This window comes from Prunus persica, chromosome G4 (genome assembly GCF_000346465.2).
Source record: "Prunus persica cultivar Lovell chromosome G4, Prunus_persica_NCBIv2, whole genome shotgun sequence".
Lineage (NCBI taxonomy): Eukaryota > Viridiplantae > Streptophyta > Magnoliopsida > Rosales > Rosaceae > Prunus > Prunus persica.
The window spans coordinates 3,880,605-3,896,345 of NC_034012.1; the positions used below are offsets into that span (position 1 = coordinate 3,880,605).

At 40.1% G+C, this 15,741-nt stretch overlaps 3 protein-coding genes and 1 long non-coding RNA gene across 6 annotated transcripts; 2 read left to right on the top strand and 2 right to left on the bottom strand.

Annotated features, from left to right (window-relative positions):
- Positions 872–5,661, top strand: LOC18778980 (potassium channel KAT1). The gene is made up of 11 exons (XM_007213577.2): positions 872–1,991; positions 2,124–2,339; positions 2,445–2,600; positions 2,727–2,784; positions 2,880–3,197; positions 3,503–3,742; positions 3,942–4,040; positions 4,141–4,173; positions 4,270–4,455; positions 4,557–5,256; positions 5,414–5,661. Exons 1-11 carry the CDS (start codon positions 1,813–1,815, stop codon positions 5,554–5,556), a joined length of 2,328 nt encoding a protein of 775 aa, XP_007213639.1. The 5' UTR covers positions 872–1,812; the 3' UTR covers positions 5,557–5,661.
- LOC109948488 lies at positions 4,325–5,420 on the bottom strand. 3 transcript variants are annotated; one of them, XR_002271133.1, is made up of 3 exons: positions 5,224–5,420; positions 5,002–5,112; positions 4,325–4,392 (listed from the first exon to the last, which is right to left on the bottom strand). It is a non-coding gene; the product is annotated as an uncharacterized LOC109948488 (long non-coding RNA). The 3 variants fall into 3 exon arrangements; XR_002271131.1 differs by lacking the exon at positions 4,325–4,392 and adding an exon at positions 4,688–4,803; XR_002271132.1 differs by lacking the exon at positions 4,325–4,392 and adding an exon at positions 4,814–4,898.
- On the bottom strand, positions 5,709–10,045 carry LOC18780386 (mannosyl-oligosaccharide 1,2-alpha-mannosidase MNS3). The gene is made up of 6 exons (XM_007214472.2): positions 9,579–10,045; positions 8,286–9,244; positions 7,286–7,541; positions 6,763–6,960; positions 6,462–6,610; positions 5,709–6,341 (listed from the first exon to the last, which is right to left on the bottom strand). Exons 1-6 carry the CDS (start codon positions 9,657–9,659, stop codon positions 6,083–6,085), a joined length of 1,902 nt encoding a protein of 633 aa, XP_007214534.1. The 5' UTR covers positions 9,660–10,045; the 3' UTR covers positions 5,709–6,082.
- LOC109948550 (group II intron-encoded protein LtrA) lies at positions 12,148–15,652 on the top strand. Its single transcript, XM_020561860.1, has one exon. It carries the CDS (start codon positions 12,251–12,253, stop codon positions 14,309–14,311), a length of 2,061 nt encoding a protein of 686 aa, XP_020417449.1. The 5' UTR covers positions 12,148–12,250; the 3' UTR covers positions 14,312–15,652.

Here is a 15,741-nt window from a genome sequence, read left to right on the forward strand (position 1 = left end):
AATTTAAGCTTAAAGAGACATTAGTATATTCTAGAGAAATATTTAGGTCTGATAGATCGACCATGATTATCCGTCCGACCACACACACAAATAAAAAGAACCTTCCTACATTTGGATTCCACAGAGTGCTATCCAAATATAGGAAGTTCCCTTTGGTCAAGTGTATAGCCGGAGGAGTGAAGTGGTCCACCCACGGGACCCAAGAACTTGTCACATGCTGTCCTTTCACCCTCTGCAAGGTTGGCTTAGTACTGCAAGCACCAAGTGGGCTTCAAGCCAATAATCACATCATCATTAATTCAATGACACGGATTAGTCCTTGAGAGATGGAGGGGTTACTTGTCTAAACCTTGATTATCTTCTAAAACTTGTGATAAAAGGTTATTGTAGAGAATTAGAAAACAATCAGCACAAGTAATTAGTATCTGCAGCCAATTAAATCAGAGGGGGATAATTCTGATTGAAGACATGCAAATATGTTGTCTCTTCAACTTTTTGTTGACAACCAGTCATATGCTTTTCCAGGATAAATACAAAGCCAACATCCCATATGCCACATTGGCCATCAAAATTTCATGCACTCAAAAGGATTTCATGGAGCCAGCAAATCTGCATTACATTTACATGATGAGTTGGAGATTTGCAGATGGGAGATTATCATTCGAACTCAAAAAGATTACCTCATCCTGACCGTCCGATGAAATCCTTGATTAATTAATTAATTTAACTAGATCAGATGCATGTTAAATCAAAACAACATGCAGTGCAGCCACACAAAAAACTAGTCGGTGAGAATCCTGTTGAGCTAAAACCAAATTAGAAGAAAACGGATATAGGAATTTGGATATATGGCACCAATCCATCTCACACTTTTATGGCTCTGATTGAGTTGCGTATACAAACAACCTCAGCAGCAAGCAAGTCTGCTCTTGGCCTCTTAATATGAATATGAAGGGAGCTAAATAATCATGAGTTTAAAAAATTAAAAAAAAATAAAAACTTGGGTTTTGTTTGTTGGACGATTTTTGCAGAAGTGTGTCACCACCTCTTCAACAACTTCTGATTGGTCCACGTGGCATCTATGAAGTGAACTGCACCAGATCAGCCTCTGGTCCATTCTCTCACATTTTGAAATGAATACTTGAAAAAAAAAATTTTTGACACACCAATTAGGGGAATTGCCAAAATGCTTAAAACCCAAGTGAAATCTGTCCTTGCTGAACAGCAGCCTGTTGGAGCAAAACTCCACATGTATATCAATGATGGCGCACCCGCCACACTCACCTTTACACAACAAAAACCACCATTATCATCTTCCTTGTTGTCGCTCTATCACTAGCAAGAGCTTATCTGCAGCTGCTGCTGCTTCTGTTGCTGCATTACAGAAATTAAGCTGCTCATGTCTGCCACTTCCCCTGCTTCTTCTCTCTCTCTCTTCAACTTGTTCTTTTCGTGTTCGTATTTCCTTACCTTTCTTGCTCAAACAAGATGGAAAGTCTTCTTTCATCTTTTTTCTTCTAGCTTTCCCATCCGTAACCAGCACTACTAGCCCACCTGCACAATTAAGCTTCCAGCATATTCGTTTCAAAGCAAATATGTCACAGGTGTGGTACCGAAAAGGTACCGAAAAAGGCTACAGGGGAAGGAGGAGATGTGTCACCGAAGCCAAGTGGCCTTACTATTAATACCCCAAAAATCTTTTAGCTAGCTAGCAAGTTAGCAACCAACCAACCAACCATTTTACTTTACAAATCTTGAAGAGTTAAGCAAAGACCAGAAAAACCAAAAAAAAAAAAAAGAAGAGAAAAAAAGATGTCACTTTCCTGCACAAAAAACTTCTTCAAGAGGTTCTGTATCGATGAATATCAAATAGATAGTTTTGCTCAGAGCAGCTTCTTCTCTAGTGATCTTCTGCCCTCCCTTGGAGCCAGAATCAACCAGTCAACTAAGCTCAGGAAATACATTATATCCCCATACAATCCTCGCTATAGGTGATGATCGTTTATTCATTTCTTTGTCACATTACTTCTTCTTTTTCAATGTTATTGGTTTCTTTCTACTCTGCTGCTGCTGCTGCTCATCAAATTCATGCCCTCTCTCTAAATATGATCCTCATTTTTCAGGGCTTGGGAGATGCTACTTGTTCTTCTAGTCATTTACTCCTCCTGGATTTGCCCGTTCGAGTTTGCATTTCTGCCTTACAAGCAAGATGCTCTTTTCGTCCTTGACAACATTGTCAATGGCTTCTTTGCCATTGACATCTTCCTCACTTTCTTTGTTGCCTATCTCGACAGCCGCTCTTATCTTCTCGTTGACAATCCCAAGCAAATCGCAATGAGGTGCGTTAGTACTTCATTCTGAGTTACAACAACCAGGAGATGTGTTTTAGTTTCTTTACAAGAATAAATAATCCTCTTTCTTTTGTTCTTTCACACAACCAACAGGTACATCTCAACCTGGTTCATTTTCGATGTGTGCTCCACTGCACCATTTCAGTCAATTAGCCTCCTCTTCACAAATCATGGCAGCGAACTTGGCTTCAAACTACTCAACATGCTCAGGCTCTGGCGCCTCAGACGTGTCAGCTTCTTGTTTGCAAGGTTCATCACCATACTCTTCCATCCTAATCCTATGGCTTTGCCTTTGGTTTTCTTCAAATTTTCCAATTGTTTTGATGCAAGTATTGACAAACACAATACTTACTAGCCGGTTTGCTTTCCCTTCAGACTTGAGAAGGACATTCGGTTCAATTACTTCTGGATTCGGTGCACAAAGCTCATATCTGTAAGCCCCTAAAACCCCAACGCATGCACCATAACTCTTCTCTTGTCATTTTTGCTGTTCACCATTTCTGAATTTATGTGGCATCCAAATTGCAGGTAACCCTTTTTGCAGTACACTGTGCTGGATGCTTCAACTATCTGATCGCAGACCGATATCCTGACCTGAAACGAACCTGGATTGGTGCAGTGTACCCAAATTTCAAAGAGGACAGTCTCTGGAACAGATATGTGACTGCAATATACTGGTCTATAACAACACTAACAACAACTGGCTATGGGGACTTGCATGCTGAGAACCCCAGGGAGATGCTGTTTGACATTTTCTACATGCTCTTCAACTTGGGATTGACATCTTACCTCATTGGAAACATGACAAACCTTGTGGTTCATTGGACCAGCAGAACCAGAATCTTTGTAAGTTAAAGTCCCTTTTCTAGAGAACAACTACAGCTCAAAGTAATGAACCAGCTCCTAAGAGAGTCCCAAAGTTTAGGCACTAGGCAGGTTGTAAATGGACCAAAATAATCCCCCAGTCACAATCAAAGTTTTAGAAAAAGGTCCAAATATCTGTTCCTTTGTGAGCTCTCTTGTCTACCCCACATTTTGAGAGTATTTCTTCAAATCGAAACCCAACTAAAAAATATATTAATTTTTTATATAATTTTTTTTTTCCAAAATAAAATATTAGATGATGAAGCTTTGCTTTTGGTGTTTTATAGAGGGACACAGTGAGAGCTGCTACGGAATTTGCAGCAAGAAATGACTTGCCCCAACGCATTCAGGATCAAATGTTGTCACATATATGCCTCAAGTTCAAGACAGAAGGATTGAAGCAGCAAGAGACCTTAAATGGTTTGCCAAAAGCCATTCGTTCAAGCATTGCACAACATCTCTTCTTCCCCATTGTTCAAAAAGTCTATCTCTTTCAAGGAGTTTCTCATGACTTCCTCTTTCAGTTGGTAAATTTTTATTTTTATTTTATTTCCTCCACCCTCATTTTTTTTTTCAGTACAAGTGATAGTTTAAACTCACACACACAACTAAGATGCCATGGTGCAAGTCAAGGTTCTTTTCCACTGGATTAGACCCCGTTGGCCCTTCATCTTCTCTTTTAAATTTCTCATGAGATTGCTAAAAACCATGCATTCTTTTATTAAGGTATCAGAAATAGATGCAGAGTATTTTCCACCCAGGGAAGATGTAATTCTACAAAATGAGGCTCCAACGGATCTTTACATACTGGTCTCAGGTGCAGTGGTGCGCTAGCTTAACTCTTATCTCTTACATGATCTTCGTATATTATTCTTACAAAAGCTTTCTGACCTAAATTTCAATTGGGAAAATTCCATCGTTGCAGGATTTGATATGCAATATTGATGAGCATGAGCAAGTAAGTCACAGATACAAATATGATTGTTGACATTTCAAAATACTCTCTGGATTGGAGAACATAGAGATAACATCTGACTTCACATGCTCCAAACAGGTTGTTGGAAAGGCAACTGCTGATGATACTTTGGGAGAAATAGGAGTATTATGTAATATGCCACAGCCTTTCACCGTTCGGACCACCGAACTTTCTCAGATTTTACGACTCCGCAGCAGTTCCCTGATGGCCACCGTACAAGCAAATAAGGAAGATGAGCAAATTATCATGAACAACATTTTTATGGTACTAAAACAATATTGTTTTTCAAAAAGAAAAAAGGTAAATGCAGTCATGCACACCACCCTTCTCTTCCAAAGACTGATAGTCTGTACTCTACTTTACAGAAACTGAAGGGGCAAGAAGGGTTGGGCTGCGAATATCCACATACAGATCCAATAGAAGGATGCTGTTCTCAAGCACAATGCAAAGATAATTCACATCAAGATCCATCGATGCAGGAAGCGAGGAATGATTTGTTTACAGGTCCAGAGGCTACAGAGAAGAGTGAGATATGCAAGGCTGATATTTTAACTAGATGTGCAATGGATGTCAACATCGCTGCTGAGGACGGCCAAATGGCTCTTCATTCTGCTGCTAGCCAGGGACATAAGGAAATGGTTAAAATTTTGCTTGAAGGAGGAACCAATGTAAACAAACCGGATACTAGAGGTTGGACGCCAAAAGCTCTGGCACAACAGCAGGGAAACAAGAGCATAAATGACCTCTTACGAAGTTATGAGAATAGGAGAATAGATGAACATAGAATAGAGTTTAGTGAGCCAGAAACACCTGAAAGCACCAGGAATTGTAAAGGAAATTCCAAAAGACACGAGGGCACCCAGTTTTTCCACTCTCACTTGAGAAAGAAACCCATGAAGTCCTACTCAGGCACTTCTAGCCCTGCAAGAGATAGAGAAGGGATGAGATCAATCAACAAGAGAGTAACTATCCACATGCATTTTCAAAATGGAAGTGCATCAGAGATGCAGCTTGCAAAGTTAATAATCCTACCTGATTCGATGGAAGAGCTGCTCAGAGTTGCCAGTAAGCTTTCCTTTTTAACTCAAAGAGTAGATTAGGAACAAACCTGAACTGAAAATTCTTATAAATTAGAAAATATTCAACAACACAGAGCTTAACAGGATCAGCATACAGTTTCCATAACAGCACAGTTTTGTCCTCACACTTTATGACATTGCAGGTGAGAAGTTTGGAGGCTACAAACCTACAAAAGTCATTAATGCAGAGAATGCAGAAATAGATGACATAAGTGTTGTTCGAGATGGTGATCACCTGTTTCTTCTTCATCATGACTCTGATAATATGAATTCTGATGTGACTTAATATTATTTAGATACAACTACGTAGAGGTGAAGATGGCTTGTAACTTTTAGGCAATGTAAAATAAGATGTTAACAGAAATTTTGATGCGACTACACCAGTTGAAGATTTTGGTTCCCCAAATCCAGTAATACTACCTGAGAAGTGGAAAATAGTTGATTACCGAATATGGCACTTTCATACTTTTGATGGGTAAAACCCCATTAGGTAATTAATCAAAATTGTAAAATAGCAATTAGTACATAATACAATCTTGTCATTATCTGGTGCACCCCCAAGTACAGGGGTGTCTGGAAAAACTCTCCGTCCTGTAGGTTTGTCACGTAATGAATTGCACAAGAAGAGAAACAAATTAAGCCGCCTCTAACTTTAACAAGGGTATTTACTGTCTTCTGGAATCAGATATACTCTAAATGTATGAACACCAGCAAGTCCGGAAGGAGCATTCAAGTTCACATCTGCTACCGTATTTGTCCATACATGCTTTACTTCCTTTTCCTTTGAATTGATGCTTTAGTGCAACAAAATTTTAACCCCTCTTGGTAGTGCCTTCTACTGGAATAGGATGAGCTTCTGTGTTAAAAACAAATTTATCCAATGGAAGGACGGAACTATCTCCAAACAGCAAGTACAAATACTTCAGTGTCTCGCCCAAAAAGAACGTCTCCATTTTGTCTCTTTTATGAGGAGGAATTGCAGTTACATCATCCAAGGAACTGTATCCACCAGTATCAATTCTGGTATATTTCTCAAATGCTTCAAAAATCTGCCAACCCCATTCACGATATCTGCAAGTACCAAGTATAAGTGAAAGTGCTCCAAAAGGGGATATGACTTATCCTCTACTCGTGTGTTATTTATGGGGCAATAAAACTGATGGACACATAACGAGGAAATTAAAAGCTTACTTTGGATCCTCTGTGATGCGGTACAAGACAAACAAGGATTCCACAGTTTCAGGACGCAAGAGATTATGACGATCAGCAGGTTTGATGATTATGTCATTCACATATTCAGAACTCTTGTTACCACCATCAAGACCTCCTTCAGAAAATTCCTGCTTCAATTAGAGAAATTGTCAAGTTACCAGGTACAATATAGACAATAGAAAGTTAGGAATGATGACAAAAAATGTTACTTTAATGACCATTGTGAAAATTTGGCGGATCTTTTCCCAAATAATATAGCTCATTTAGATCCAAAACTAACCTCTGTATGGAAGTAAGCAATTTCTGGAGCAAGACCGGTAGAGGTTACTGAATACATCTCAAAGCATGTTTTAGCCAGATCTTCTGCAAGTTTCAAATTTTTTAGGTCCTCAAAGTTAATCACACTATCTGTCATTGCTTTTTTCTTGGTAATGCCTTTCGTGGCACCAAGTGCAAGAGTACCAGGCAAAAAACATACCTGCAAAAGGCAGTTCAAAATGTCACACTAAGAATCATTTCCAAATGAGCAAGTATGAGCTTGGCGCAGTGACAGGTAAATACATCTTATCAAGGATACCACAAAAAGTTAAGCATACATGTACATTGTGGTTGTGCAAAATACAAGCCAATTAATAAATTTAGACTTTAAAACTTTGATTAAGCATATCCAATGCCACCTACACTTCACTGCCCACATGATGTCCACCTAGTTGGCCTTTTCCTTCTGACTTTGAAGAACTTATAGCAAGCAATAGCATAGACAAGTAACTTATAAGTTATCTAAATGCCAAAGATTTACTTACCAGGTGATCCATTTTGGGACTAAAAGAACCCTCGGATCCATAAGGCAATTCCCCTACAAAAACCAATCCATTTGGGATTGATTTCCGAACAAGAAGGTGCCTAACACCCTTCATTGCTTCCTCATACATATCATAGAGGTATGTAACATTACTTTCTTGATTTTTCTGAAGCCAAACTTTCAGTAGGTACTCATAGTAGCTGTCACCGCGAGATCCCAGTCTTATATTTTCTCCACTAAATTCACCAGTGCTGGGGCTGCATACAGTATAGACAACATCAACAAAGAGAAAATAAAAAAGGCACATGTGAGACGCAGACTACTGAATACATTTTAAAAAAATTGAAACATAAAGATAAACACACACACACTCACAAGAACAAATAAATACATTTGTGCATGTACGGTTTTAGAAATGAGCAATGATCAAAATATCCACCAATAATTGTATCCAAGAGACCAAGGGAGGGAACTCCTAGAATCAGGAACCTTTCAGCACCACCCTCAATAAGAAGACTCGTATTATAAGAGTTTAACACATAGACTTGTAGACAAAAGGGAAGCAGAAGAGATTATTTAAGAGATTCTTCTACGGAAGTTATTATGGTTGAATTATATCAAGGCCACATGGAATTCAACCACATAAGTTAAACATTTTTCATAGAAGAACAAAGAGGTATTCTTCCCCACCTTTGAGAGCAAACATTTTTTTGGTCCCAAACCCATATATTTTGTTCTTAGATAAGCACAAGGGGGTCCTTTTCATATTCCCAACTCTATGTTTTTATTTATAAGATCCAACATATCATAATGGAGTATAATGTATGTAATCAAATCATAATCATAGAAGTATAGTATAAGTCATTTTCTGTAGACCTAACGAGAGCTGCTAGGTACAAGGAAAATGTAAACATGATGCTAGACTTATAAGCAAGAATTAAGAAGTTGAAAAGAATAATGATGTAAGTACTAATAAATTATTTGAGATGTAAGGCTCATACTTTATAAAGATAGGAACCAGTCCTTCCACCTTTGGTAGAGTCTTCATGTGTTCCAAGACCTTCATAGCTTCCACACTGTACTTTGGATCACCAGAAACTGAACTTAGATAATTGAATTCAAGCTGTAAAGAAGAAACTTCTGAAGTACTACTACGACCATCAGGAGCTGGATGCGCTGAAGGGTCGCGAAGAACAACATCACCAAAGGGAATAGCAGTTGGACTGGAAGTAAAACCAGATAGTAGACGATCAGCTAAGATTTTAGCAGTTTCCAGATAAACAACTGGTTTAGGTCCTTTATGTGTTGAGTCCATCCCTTTTTCCACAGAACTAAGATGATATGCACTTAAAAGACCACCCAAAACACGTATTGTAGTTTCAAATAAATTAACTTGTCCCGTCTGATTAATCCTATTTGAAAGGTGTGCTTCAATCCATAAGCCTGCTTCAGAAACAACTTCATCAGCACTCATTATCATGGCAGTATCAAGGGCATCCACAACAGTGGCACCTAGACCACCTAACCCATCAACTCCATGCTTGCTCACGGGCATCAGCTCATCATAACCCATTGCATACTTTTTATAACCAGACCATGCATGAATAAAAGCCTTTTTAACATCCTGTTGCCTAGCTATCCATTTTGGGTCAGAATTTAACTTCCTACGCTCATGAACAAGGTTACCGTTGCTACCTTTTTCATCAGGCGGTAATTGAGGAGGAAGCCTTGGTGGTTTTCTTAAAAAATTTCCAAATCTAATGCCACCGCCTGTAATGTGCTCAACTGAATTGTTCTTACTACCCTTCACAAATCCGCCAGTAACAGAATTCGTGGGACTTGTGTGTGTCAGCATAAGATATGCTACACCAAATATCATTATTAAAAATAGAAACTTTCCTGTGCTGCAACTCATACAGTGATGCTTTACGTTACTGGTGTGTAAGGACTGAGATATCATCTGGGAAACAAGACGTATAAACTTATGTCATTTAAAATAAGACAAGATGGTAAATCAAATTAATAGAGAAAAACTACTAATGAGGATGCAAAAAAATTACATTTTTTAAATCACATATTTGATCTATCCTATCCATACAATCTTACATATGATAATTAATTACTAGAGCATCATCATCTAATTAATTAATCTCCAGTGTAAGAAAACTGAAATTCAGCTATATGAAAAAACAATAAATTTAATCAATTTTCAGAATTAAGCGCAATCTGAACAGTGAATCCAACTGACTAGAACTAGAAGCGCAGAAACGAGAGAGATCTAAGAAATGCAGGACCTTGACGAAGGAGCGATGGCGGAACTTAGCGTTGTCGTAGTGGACATCTTTCTTGGAGTAAGGTAGAGACTTGGACGACATTCTCGATCCGATCACCGTCGCCGCCGCCGCCTCAGGGTTCCGCTCTCACTGCTCAGCTCCGCCTCTACAGTCGGAGGCTGAGATGCACCGTGCGCCGAGTTGGATGAGATTTTCCCGAGAAAGTGATGGAAAATTTTGGTTTGGTTGGGTTAGTGTGTTTTGGGCGCGGAATTGGATTCGCGGGAACGTTGAATGGCGATCAATGCCACCGATCGTTCAGGAGCTTCACTCCTTTCTCCTGTATTTCTTTGTCTGTAAATTTGAGAGAGAGAGCTTTTGTTGACCATTCGACAAACACGACTCACGACGAGGAGAAATACACGAAGAAACACGTCATCGACAGAATTTCCATTTAAGGCCTTGGACTTGTTCGGAAAATTATGAGAGAGTTGGGTCAGGAGGAAGTCCACCAGCCTTTTTTTTTTTTTTTTTTTTTGTTGACGACTTGATTTTCCATAAATAAATGAACAATCCTCACCTCAATTTTAGAGTCCAATTCGCAAGTGGCCCAAATCAATTGGGTTTAGTTTTGTGCAAACCAAAACCAACCAATGAAATTCAATTCAACACTTGGGGTGTCTAAATAAAGTTTAGGAAATTACTATTTACCCCAACAAAAAGTTGATGAATTTACTAAATACACCAAATACCTAAATAAATAGTTTCACATTCTGATCAAAATCCCATAATCTGATTAATTCCAAATTTCATTTCAACTTTTGTTCTTCAAAATTCCATTTTTTCCATTTTTATATAAATGCAAGAGCAACCCAAAACCTCTCAACTCTCATGGGTTTCATGCTCTGCACATTTCTCCTCCTCCTCCTCCTCCACAGCCCCTCCTCTTCTGCTCTCATCTCCTCCTTCTCCTCCTCCTCCTCATCATCATCCCATGAAATCCAACACAGACCCCCCTCAGACGCATCCACCTCCACCGCCGCCCAATACCGAGTGTTCTACATCAAGAACACGACGCCGTTTCCCTTGGACAAACAAGATCAACTGAGCAAGAAGCACAGAAAGATGAGGCACAAGCAGAAGAAGAGGAGAAAGAAAACCAACAAGAACTTCAAAAGCAGGCCTTTCTCCGCAATGCTGCCCAAGGGTTTTGTCCCTCCTTCCGGTTCCTCCCCTTGCCACAATGGTTACCCCAACTCCGTCGTCTTCTTCTGCGACCTTGCCCCCACCACTGCAAAACCCTAGCTAGCCTACACCAGAAGGATCCTTCAGTCCAAATGCTCATTGTTCTCTTGGACGTGGGCGTCTCGTGATAATGAAAACAGATGATCAAGATCGATGGGTTACGATATTTTTTGTTTTCTTTTTGTTTTTGTACTTTCTTGGTGAATTTTGTTTCAGATCTTTCATTTCACCCACCTTTCTTGAAGCTTATGGGTCGTATGAAAAAGGTGGCACAAGATCAACTGTAAACACTACTTGTTAGCCATGTAATAAAGGACAGATATATATATATATATATAGATATGATCAAAACCCATTTGATGATGATAAGTTTCAATACTTCTCTCTGTATTTTTATGTTATTTCGATGCATACATATCAAAACCCATTAGGGAAATGCTTCAGAATTTTCTTTTTCTTTCGTAATGAATTAAATAATAAAATTCTGTTATGCATGTTGAGACATGATGTTAATGAGATGTGTGTTAATGCTTTGACATTTGCAGATTTGGGTATGTTTCATTTCTCCTCATACGTACAGAAAGTCAATGTGTGTGTGTGTGTGTGTGTTAGTAGGTGTGATTTCAAGCCGGAAAATAGGAAGAGAGGCATGTGATGATGTATAATAAACTCTACTTGTATAATATGAGGGGGCACTGCACTTGCACGTATTTTCTTGGGTTATTCAAGTTTTCGTAGCGTGCACTCCATGCATGGAATGGTAGTATGGGCTCTCTTTGCGATGTGTGCGCAAATCTATACATAGGTTGCATAAAATAACTAGCCTTTCCTATTGTATGTATCTTATGGTAATTTGGGTTCAAATGTTGGCCTTGTCTCCCTCTGCTTTTTCCTTTTGGTGCTTGCAAGTAGTTGGAGTTTGCTTTAAACTCTTATGGAGGATGGGGAAACGAACCATTTAGGTTTTTCTAGTTACCTACCGTACATAATTTATAAGAAAGAATGGAGAAAAATTTATTTACATCGGAGATGCCATTGTGGCGGTATCTCAAATTAATCTCACACCATCATGCCATTGAACTCTCTATATGATAGTGTGTAATAATTAACTTAGAATATTGCCACAATAACATCCCGGTGCAAGGAAGTTCTTCTCCTTCATAGGACTAGGCCAGTCTGACCCGATTCATTTTACGGGCTTAGTGGATTCAATTAGGTACTAGGCCCAAGCTTTAGTACACTCTAGATGAAGAAAAGAAATTGACCCAACCTAAAAAGTCAGGTTCAACGCCCAGCCCAAACTCAAGACCAAGTCCCTCCAATCTCAAAAGCGCGAAGACAAAGCCTCAATAGCAAAACTACCAACGGTCCAAAACCAGCCAAAATTGAAGGGGAGAAGAGGGTTGCGGACTCTCTGTCCCTCAACATTCGTCTTCAACCCAACAAAAATGTCAGTGAGAACAACCATCAAACACCTTCAGTGCCACCACTTCCCTTACCTCAAAACCATCACTCGCACTCTCTCATGGTCCCTCTCCACACCACCGTCGCCAAAGCGACCGCCTTCAAAGCAAGACCAGCAAGACCCATACTCGCTCCTCAAACAAGACCCAATTGAAATTTGCTCAGCTCTGTGGGTCAAGGCCTTCTCTTCCCTACCCACCTTCACCTTCCCCAACCTCACCGGCTTCCTCTCCAAATTCGACCTCTGGGTCCTGGCCTATCAACGCTCCTGCGCTCACGTGACCGGCACGTTCCCTCCCCGCAACGCCATCCACTCCCACGTCCTCCATGACCTCCTCTCCCTCCGAAATGCCGTCGTTCGCGGCAATTTCTATTGGAACAAGAAGACCCAGCAATTCATTCGGAGCCCCAACGACAAGACCAGTATCGAGCTCCTCTCCAAGCGTAAGCTCCAGGCTATGCTCGAGTCCGACGAGCCCTGCTTTCAGGACCGGGTCGTTCAGGAGGTCTTGTTGATGATACTGGAGCCCGTTTTCGAGGCCCGGTTCTCACCCAAGTCCCACGCTTTTCGACCCGGCAGGAACGCCCACACGGTTATTCGGACTATTCGGAGCAACTTCGCCGGTTACTTGTGGTTTCTGAGAGGCGATATCAGTGAAATTTTTGACAATGTGGATAGGAATATGGTGATGGGTTGCTTAGAGCAGGCCGTGAGGGACAAGAAAATACTGGGTTTGATCCAATGCGCGGTTAGAGCGCCGAATCGAAAACAGAGTGATGGTTATGAAGAATGGCCAAAGAACAGAAAGAAGAAGAAAGCGCCTAAGAAGAAGAAGATTTTGAACGATAAGGAGCCGAAGCCAGACCCGTATTGGTTGAGAACGTTCTTCAATTTTGCACCTGAAGAGGCTGCTAAGGTACCTTCTTATGGTCATTGTGGAATTTTAAGTCCTTTACTTGCTAATGTATGTCTTAATGAATTGGATAAATTTATGGAAGATAAGATAGTTGGGTTTTTTAGGCCATCTAGTCTTGATTCAATTTGGAAGAATTCGATAAACGATGGCTGTCATAACCCGGCTTGGCCGGAGTTTGTTCCTTCTAGTGGCAATGAGAAAACTAGAAAAATGGATTATATTAGATATGGGGGTCATTTCTTGATTGGGATCCGAGGGCCTAGAGAGGATGCAGTCGACATTCGTAAGCAAATAATTGAGTTTTGTGAGAGAAGATTTGGGATAAGGTTGGATAACTCCAAGGTGGATATCGAACACATAACTAGGGGAATTCAGTTCTTAGACCATATAATTTGCCGCAGGGTTATACACCCTACCCTTAGGTACACGGCGACCGGAGGTAATGTGGTGAGCCAAAAAGGTGTAGGGACTCTGCTTTCTGTTACTGCTAGCTTACAACAATGTATTCGCCAATTCAGGCGGCTTGCATTTGTTAAGGGTGATAAAGATCCTGAGCCACTGCCCTGCACTCCTATGCTTTACTCTGGTCAAGCTCATACCAATTCCCAGATGAATAAGTTGTTGGAGACCATGGCTGATTGGTACAAATATGCTGATAATCGCAAGAAAGTTGTTGGTTTTTGTGCCTATGTGATTCGTAGCTCTTTGGCTAAACTGTATGCTGCAAGGTATAGACTGAAATCACGAGCCAAGGTTTATGGAATTGCTTCACGCGATCTCAGTCGTCCACTGAGGGGGAGCAGTAACAACTCTGCACCTGAATATTCTGATCTATTGAGGGTGGGTCTTGTTGATGCAATCGAAGGCGTTCGGTTCTCACACATGTCTATGATTCCATCTTGTGATTACTCCCCATTTCCTAGAAATTGGATCCCGGATCATGAGCAGCTCTTACGTGACTACATCAGACTTGAAGACCCAAAATATTTCTGTGACTTGCATAGATCAATTAAACGAGATGGTTTGAGCTTGCCTCAAGATGAGATATCTGAAATTCTGTGGGATTTCAAAACCCTTGGGGTTTGGAATTATAAGCATAGGGAAGAAAAAGAAAGAAAGAAAGATTGATTTGAAGTGCCTGGCACATGATGAATTCTATCATGGAATGGAAAATGGAACTTCATCAATTGCTGACCCGGGTAGGACACCTGCTTGAAATTCTTATGGGCATTGTCAATTTTCATGAAAGGTTTGTCAACTAACCATTATGGTACTTTCTGATGCGTTGGTTTTAGTTGTTGCTGGACTGCTTAATCAAGGGGGGGAGGGAATACGCATGCCCGTGTATTTAGAGTGACTGAAATTTGAAATATGACAGTGAGAATAGCAAGAAAAGGACTTACTTTGGGCATAGTGATTTGGGACAATGATGTGGATAATGTTTTGTCCAATGATCTGCCCTTAAGTGGAGCAAGAAATGTTTCCTGGAATTAAATCCAGTTGTCCGGTTTGAAGTGGCATAAATAAAAGACTCAAGTGAAGCTCCTTTGGACGATTCTATGGACCCCGGACTCATTGTAGAACTAGTATTTATAATAAAATCAAATGGATCAAGAAAGTAATATTTATGAACTGGCCTCAGCAGAAAATGAAGAAAGTTGGAGCAAGCTTTTGCTGTTGATGGTTGGCATTCTTGGGGAAGAACAATGGTCAAATATGGAACACAAATGGGGTATTGTGGAGTATAGTTGATGTTTTGTTCCATGAACATAAGTATAGAAGTCTGCTTAGATCTGTCATGCATGGTGGTAAATTGATGCTGTTTTTCTATACGAACCAACGGTATGCGGTTTTATTCTTTCATACTGACCCTCATTATATTTATGCTAAATGCTTAGACTTTTCTGAAGCCCTGAGCGGTAAAAGCAAAGACTTCAGTGCTTGTCTTTCTGATCACCGCCATCCTTATCATCTTCGTCCTCAAATGCTGAAGTTGGGAATGTTCCACCCGGCCGGTGGGTGTTTTAAGGGTAAGCTTGTTTGAAGAGAGATCTTTGAAGTAGATTTAGCAAACGCCGATCCTGTGGAACATTTCCTTATTGGCACAACCAGTGAGCGTCTTAATCCTACCGATCTCAACAAGCATTGTGAGCTCAGCATCTTAGACGATGGTCCTGCCGGTGCTCTTAACCGTGCGCTCCTTCTGCTTCAGCCACACAAAGCCTGAGGGTCGGCGGTGCCCCAATCCTTGTAAAGATTAACAATTAACAACCGTTGACTATCACAAGCTTAATTTTCACAGAACTTTTATATTTTAGAAAGTTGTTCATCAAGATATATAAAGAAAATTTACTTATGTAAAGTGGTTGTAGCTCAAGCGGTTGAGAGCATTTAACCATACACGAAAATCTTATGTTTGATTCCTCTTTTCAATGGTCTTTGTATCCAAAAAAGAAAACAATTGACTGCCTCACCTCTCTGTTTTTCTTCTGCATCATAGGGCATCCTAGCTCAACACCAAAACAACCAAGACAATACAAAACAAATAATAAAGAAAA

Excerpts from the sequence above, each read along its gene's own strand:
- LOC18780386 (XM_007214472.2), bottom strand. The coding sequence starts at position 9,659 with ATGTCGTCCAAGTCTCTACCTTACTCCAAGAAAGATGTCCACTACGAC. Across the intron at positions 6,611-6,762 it reads TTGCTTACTTCCATACAGAG|GAATTTTCTGAAGGAGGTCT; the intron begins GTTAGTTTTGGA and ends TAATTGAAGCAG. Across the intron at positions 6,342-6,461 it reads CGCATCACAGAGGATCCAAA|ATATCGTGAATGGGGTTGGC; the intron begins GTAAGCTTTTAA and ends TGGTACTTGCAG.
- LOC109948550 (XM_020561860.1), top strand. The coding sequence starts at position 12,251 with ATGTCAGTGAGAACAACCATCAAACACCTTCAGTGCCACCACTTCCCT.
- LOC18778980 (XM_007213577.2), top strand. The coding sequence starts at position 1,813 with ATGTCACTTTCCTGCACAAAAAACTTCTTCAAGAGGTTCTGTATCGAT. Across the intron at positions 2,601-2,726 it reads GTCAGCTTCTTGTTTGCAAG|ACTTGAGAAGGACATTCGGT; the intron begins GTTCATCACCAT and ends CTTTCCCTTCAG. Across the intron at positions 3,198-3,502 it reads CCAGCAGAACCAGAATCTTT|AGGGACACAGTGAGAGCTGC; the intron begins GTAAGTTAAAGT and ends GGTGTTTTATAG.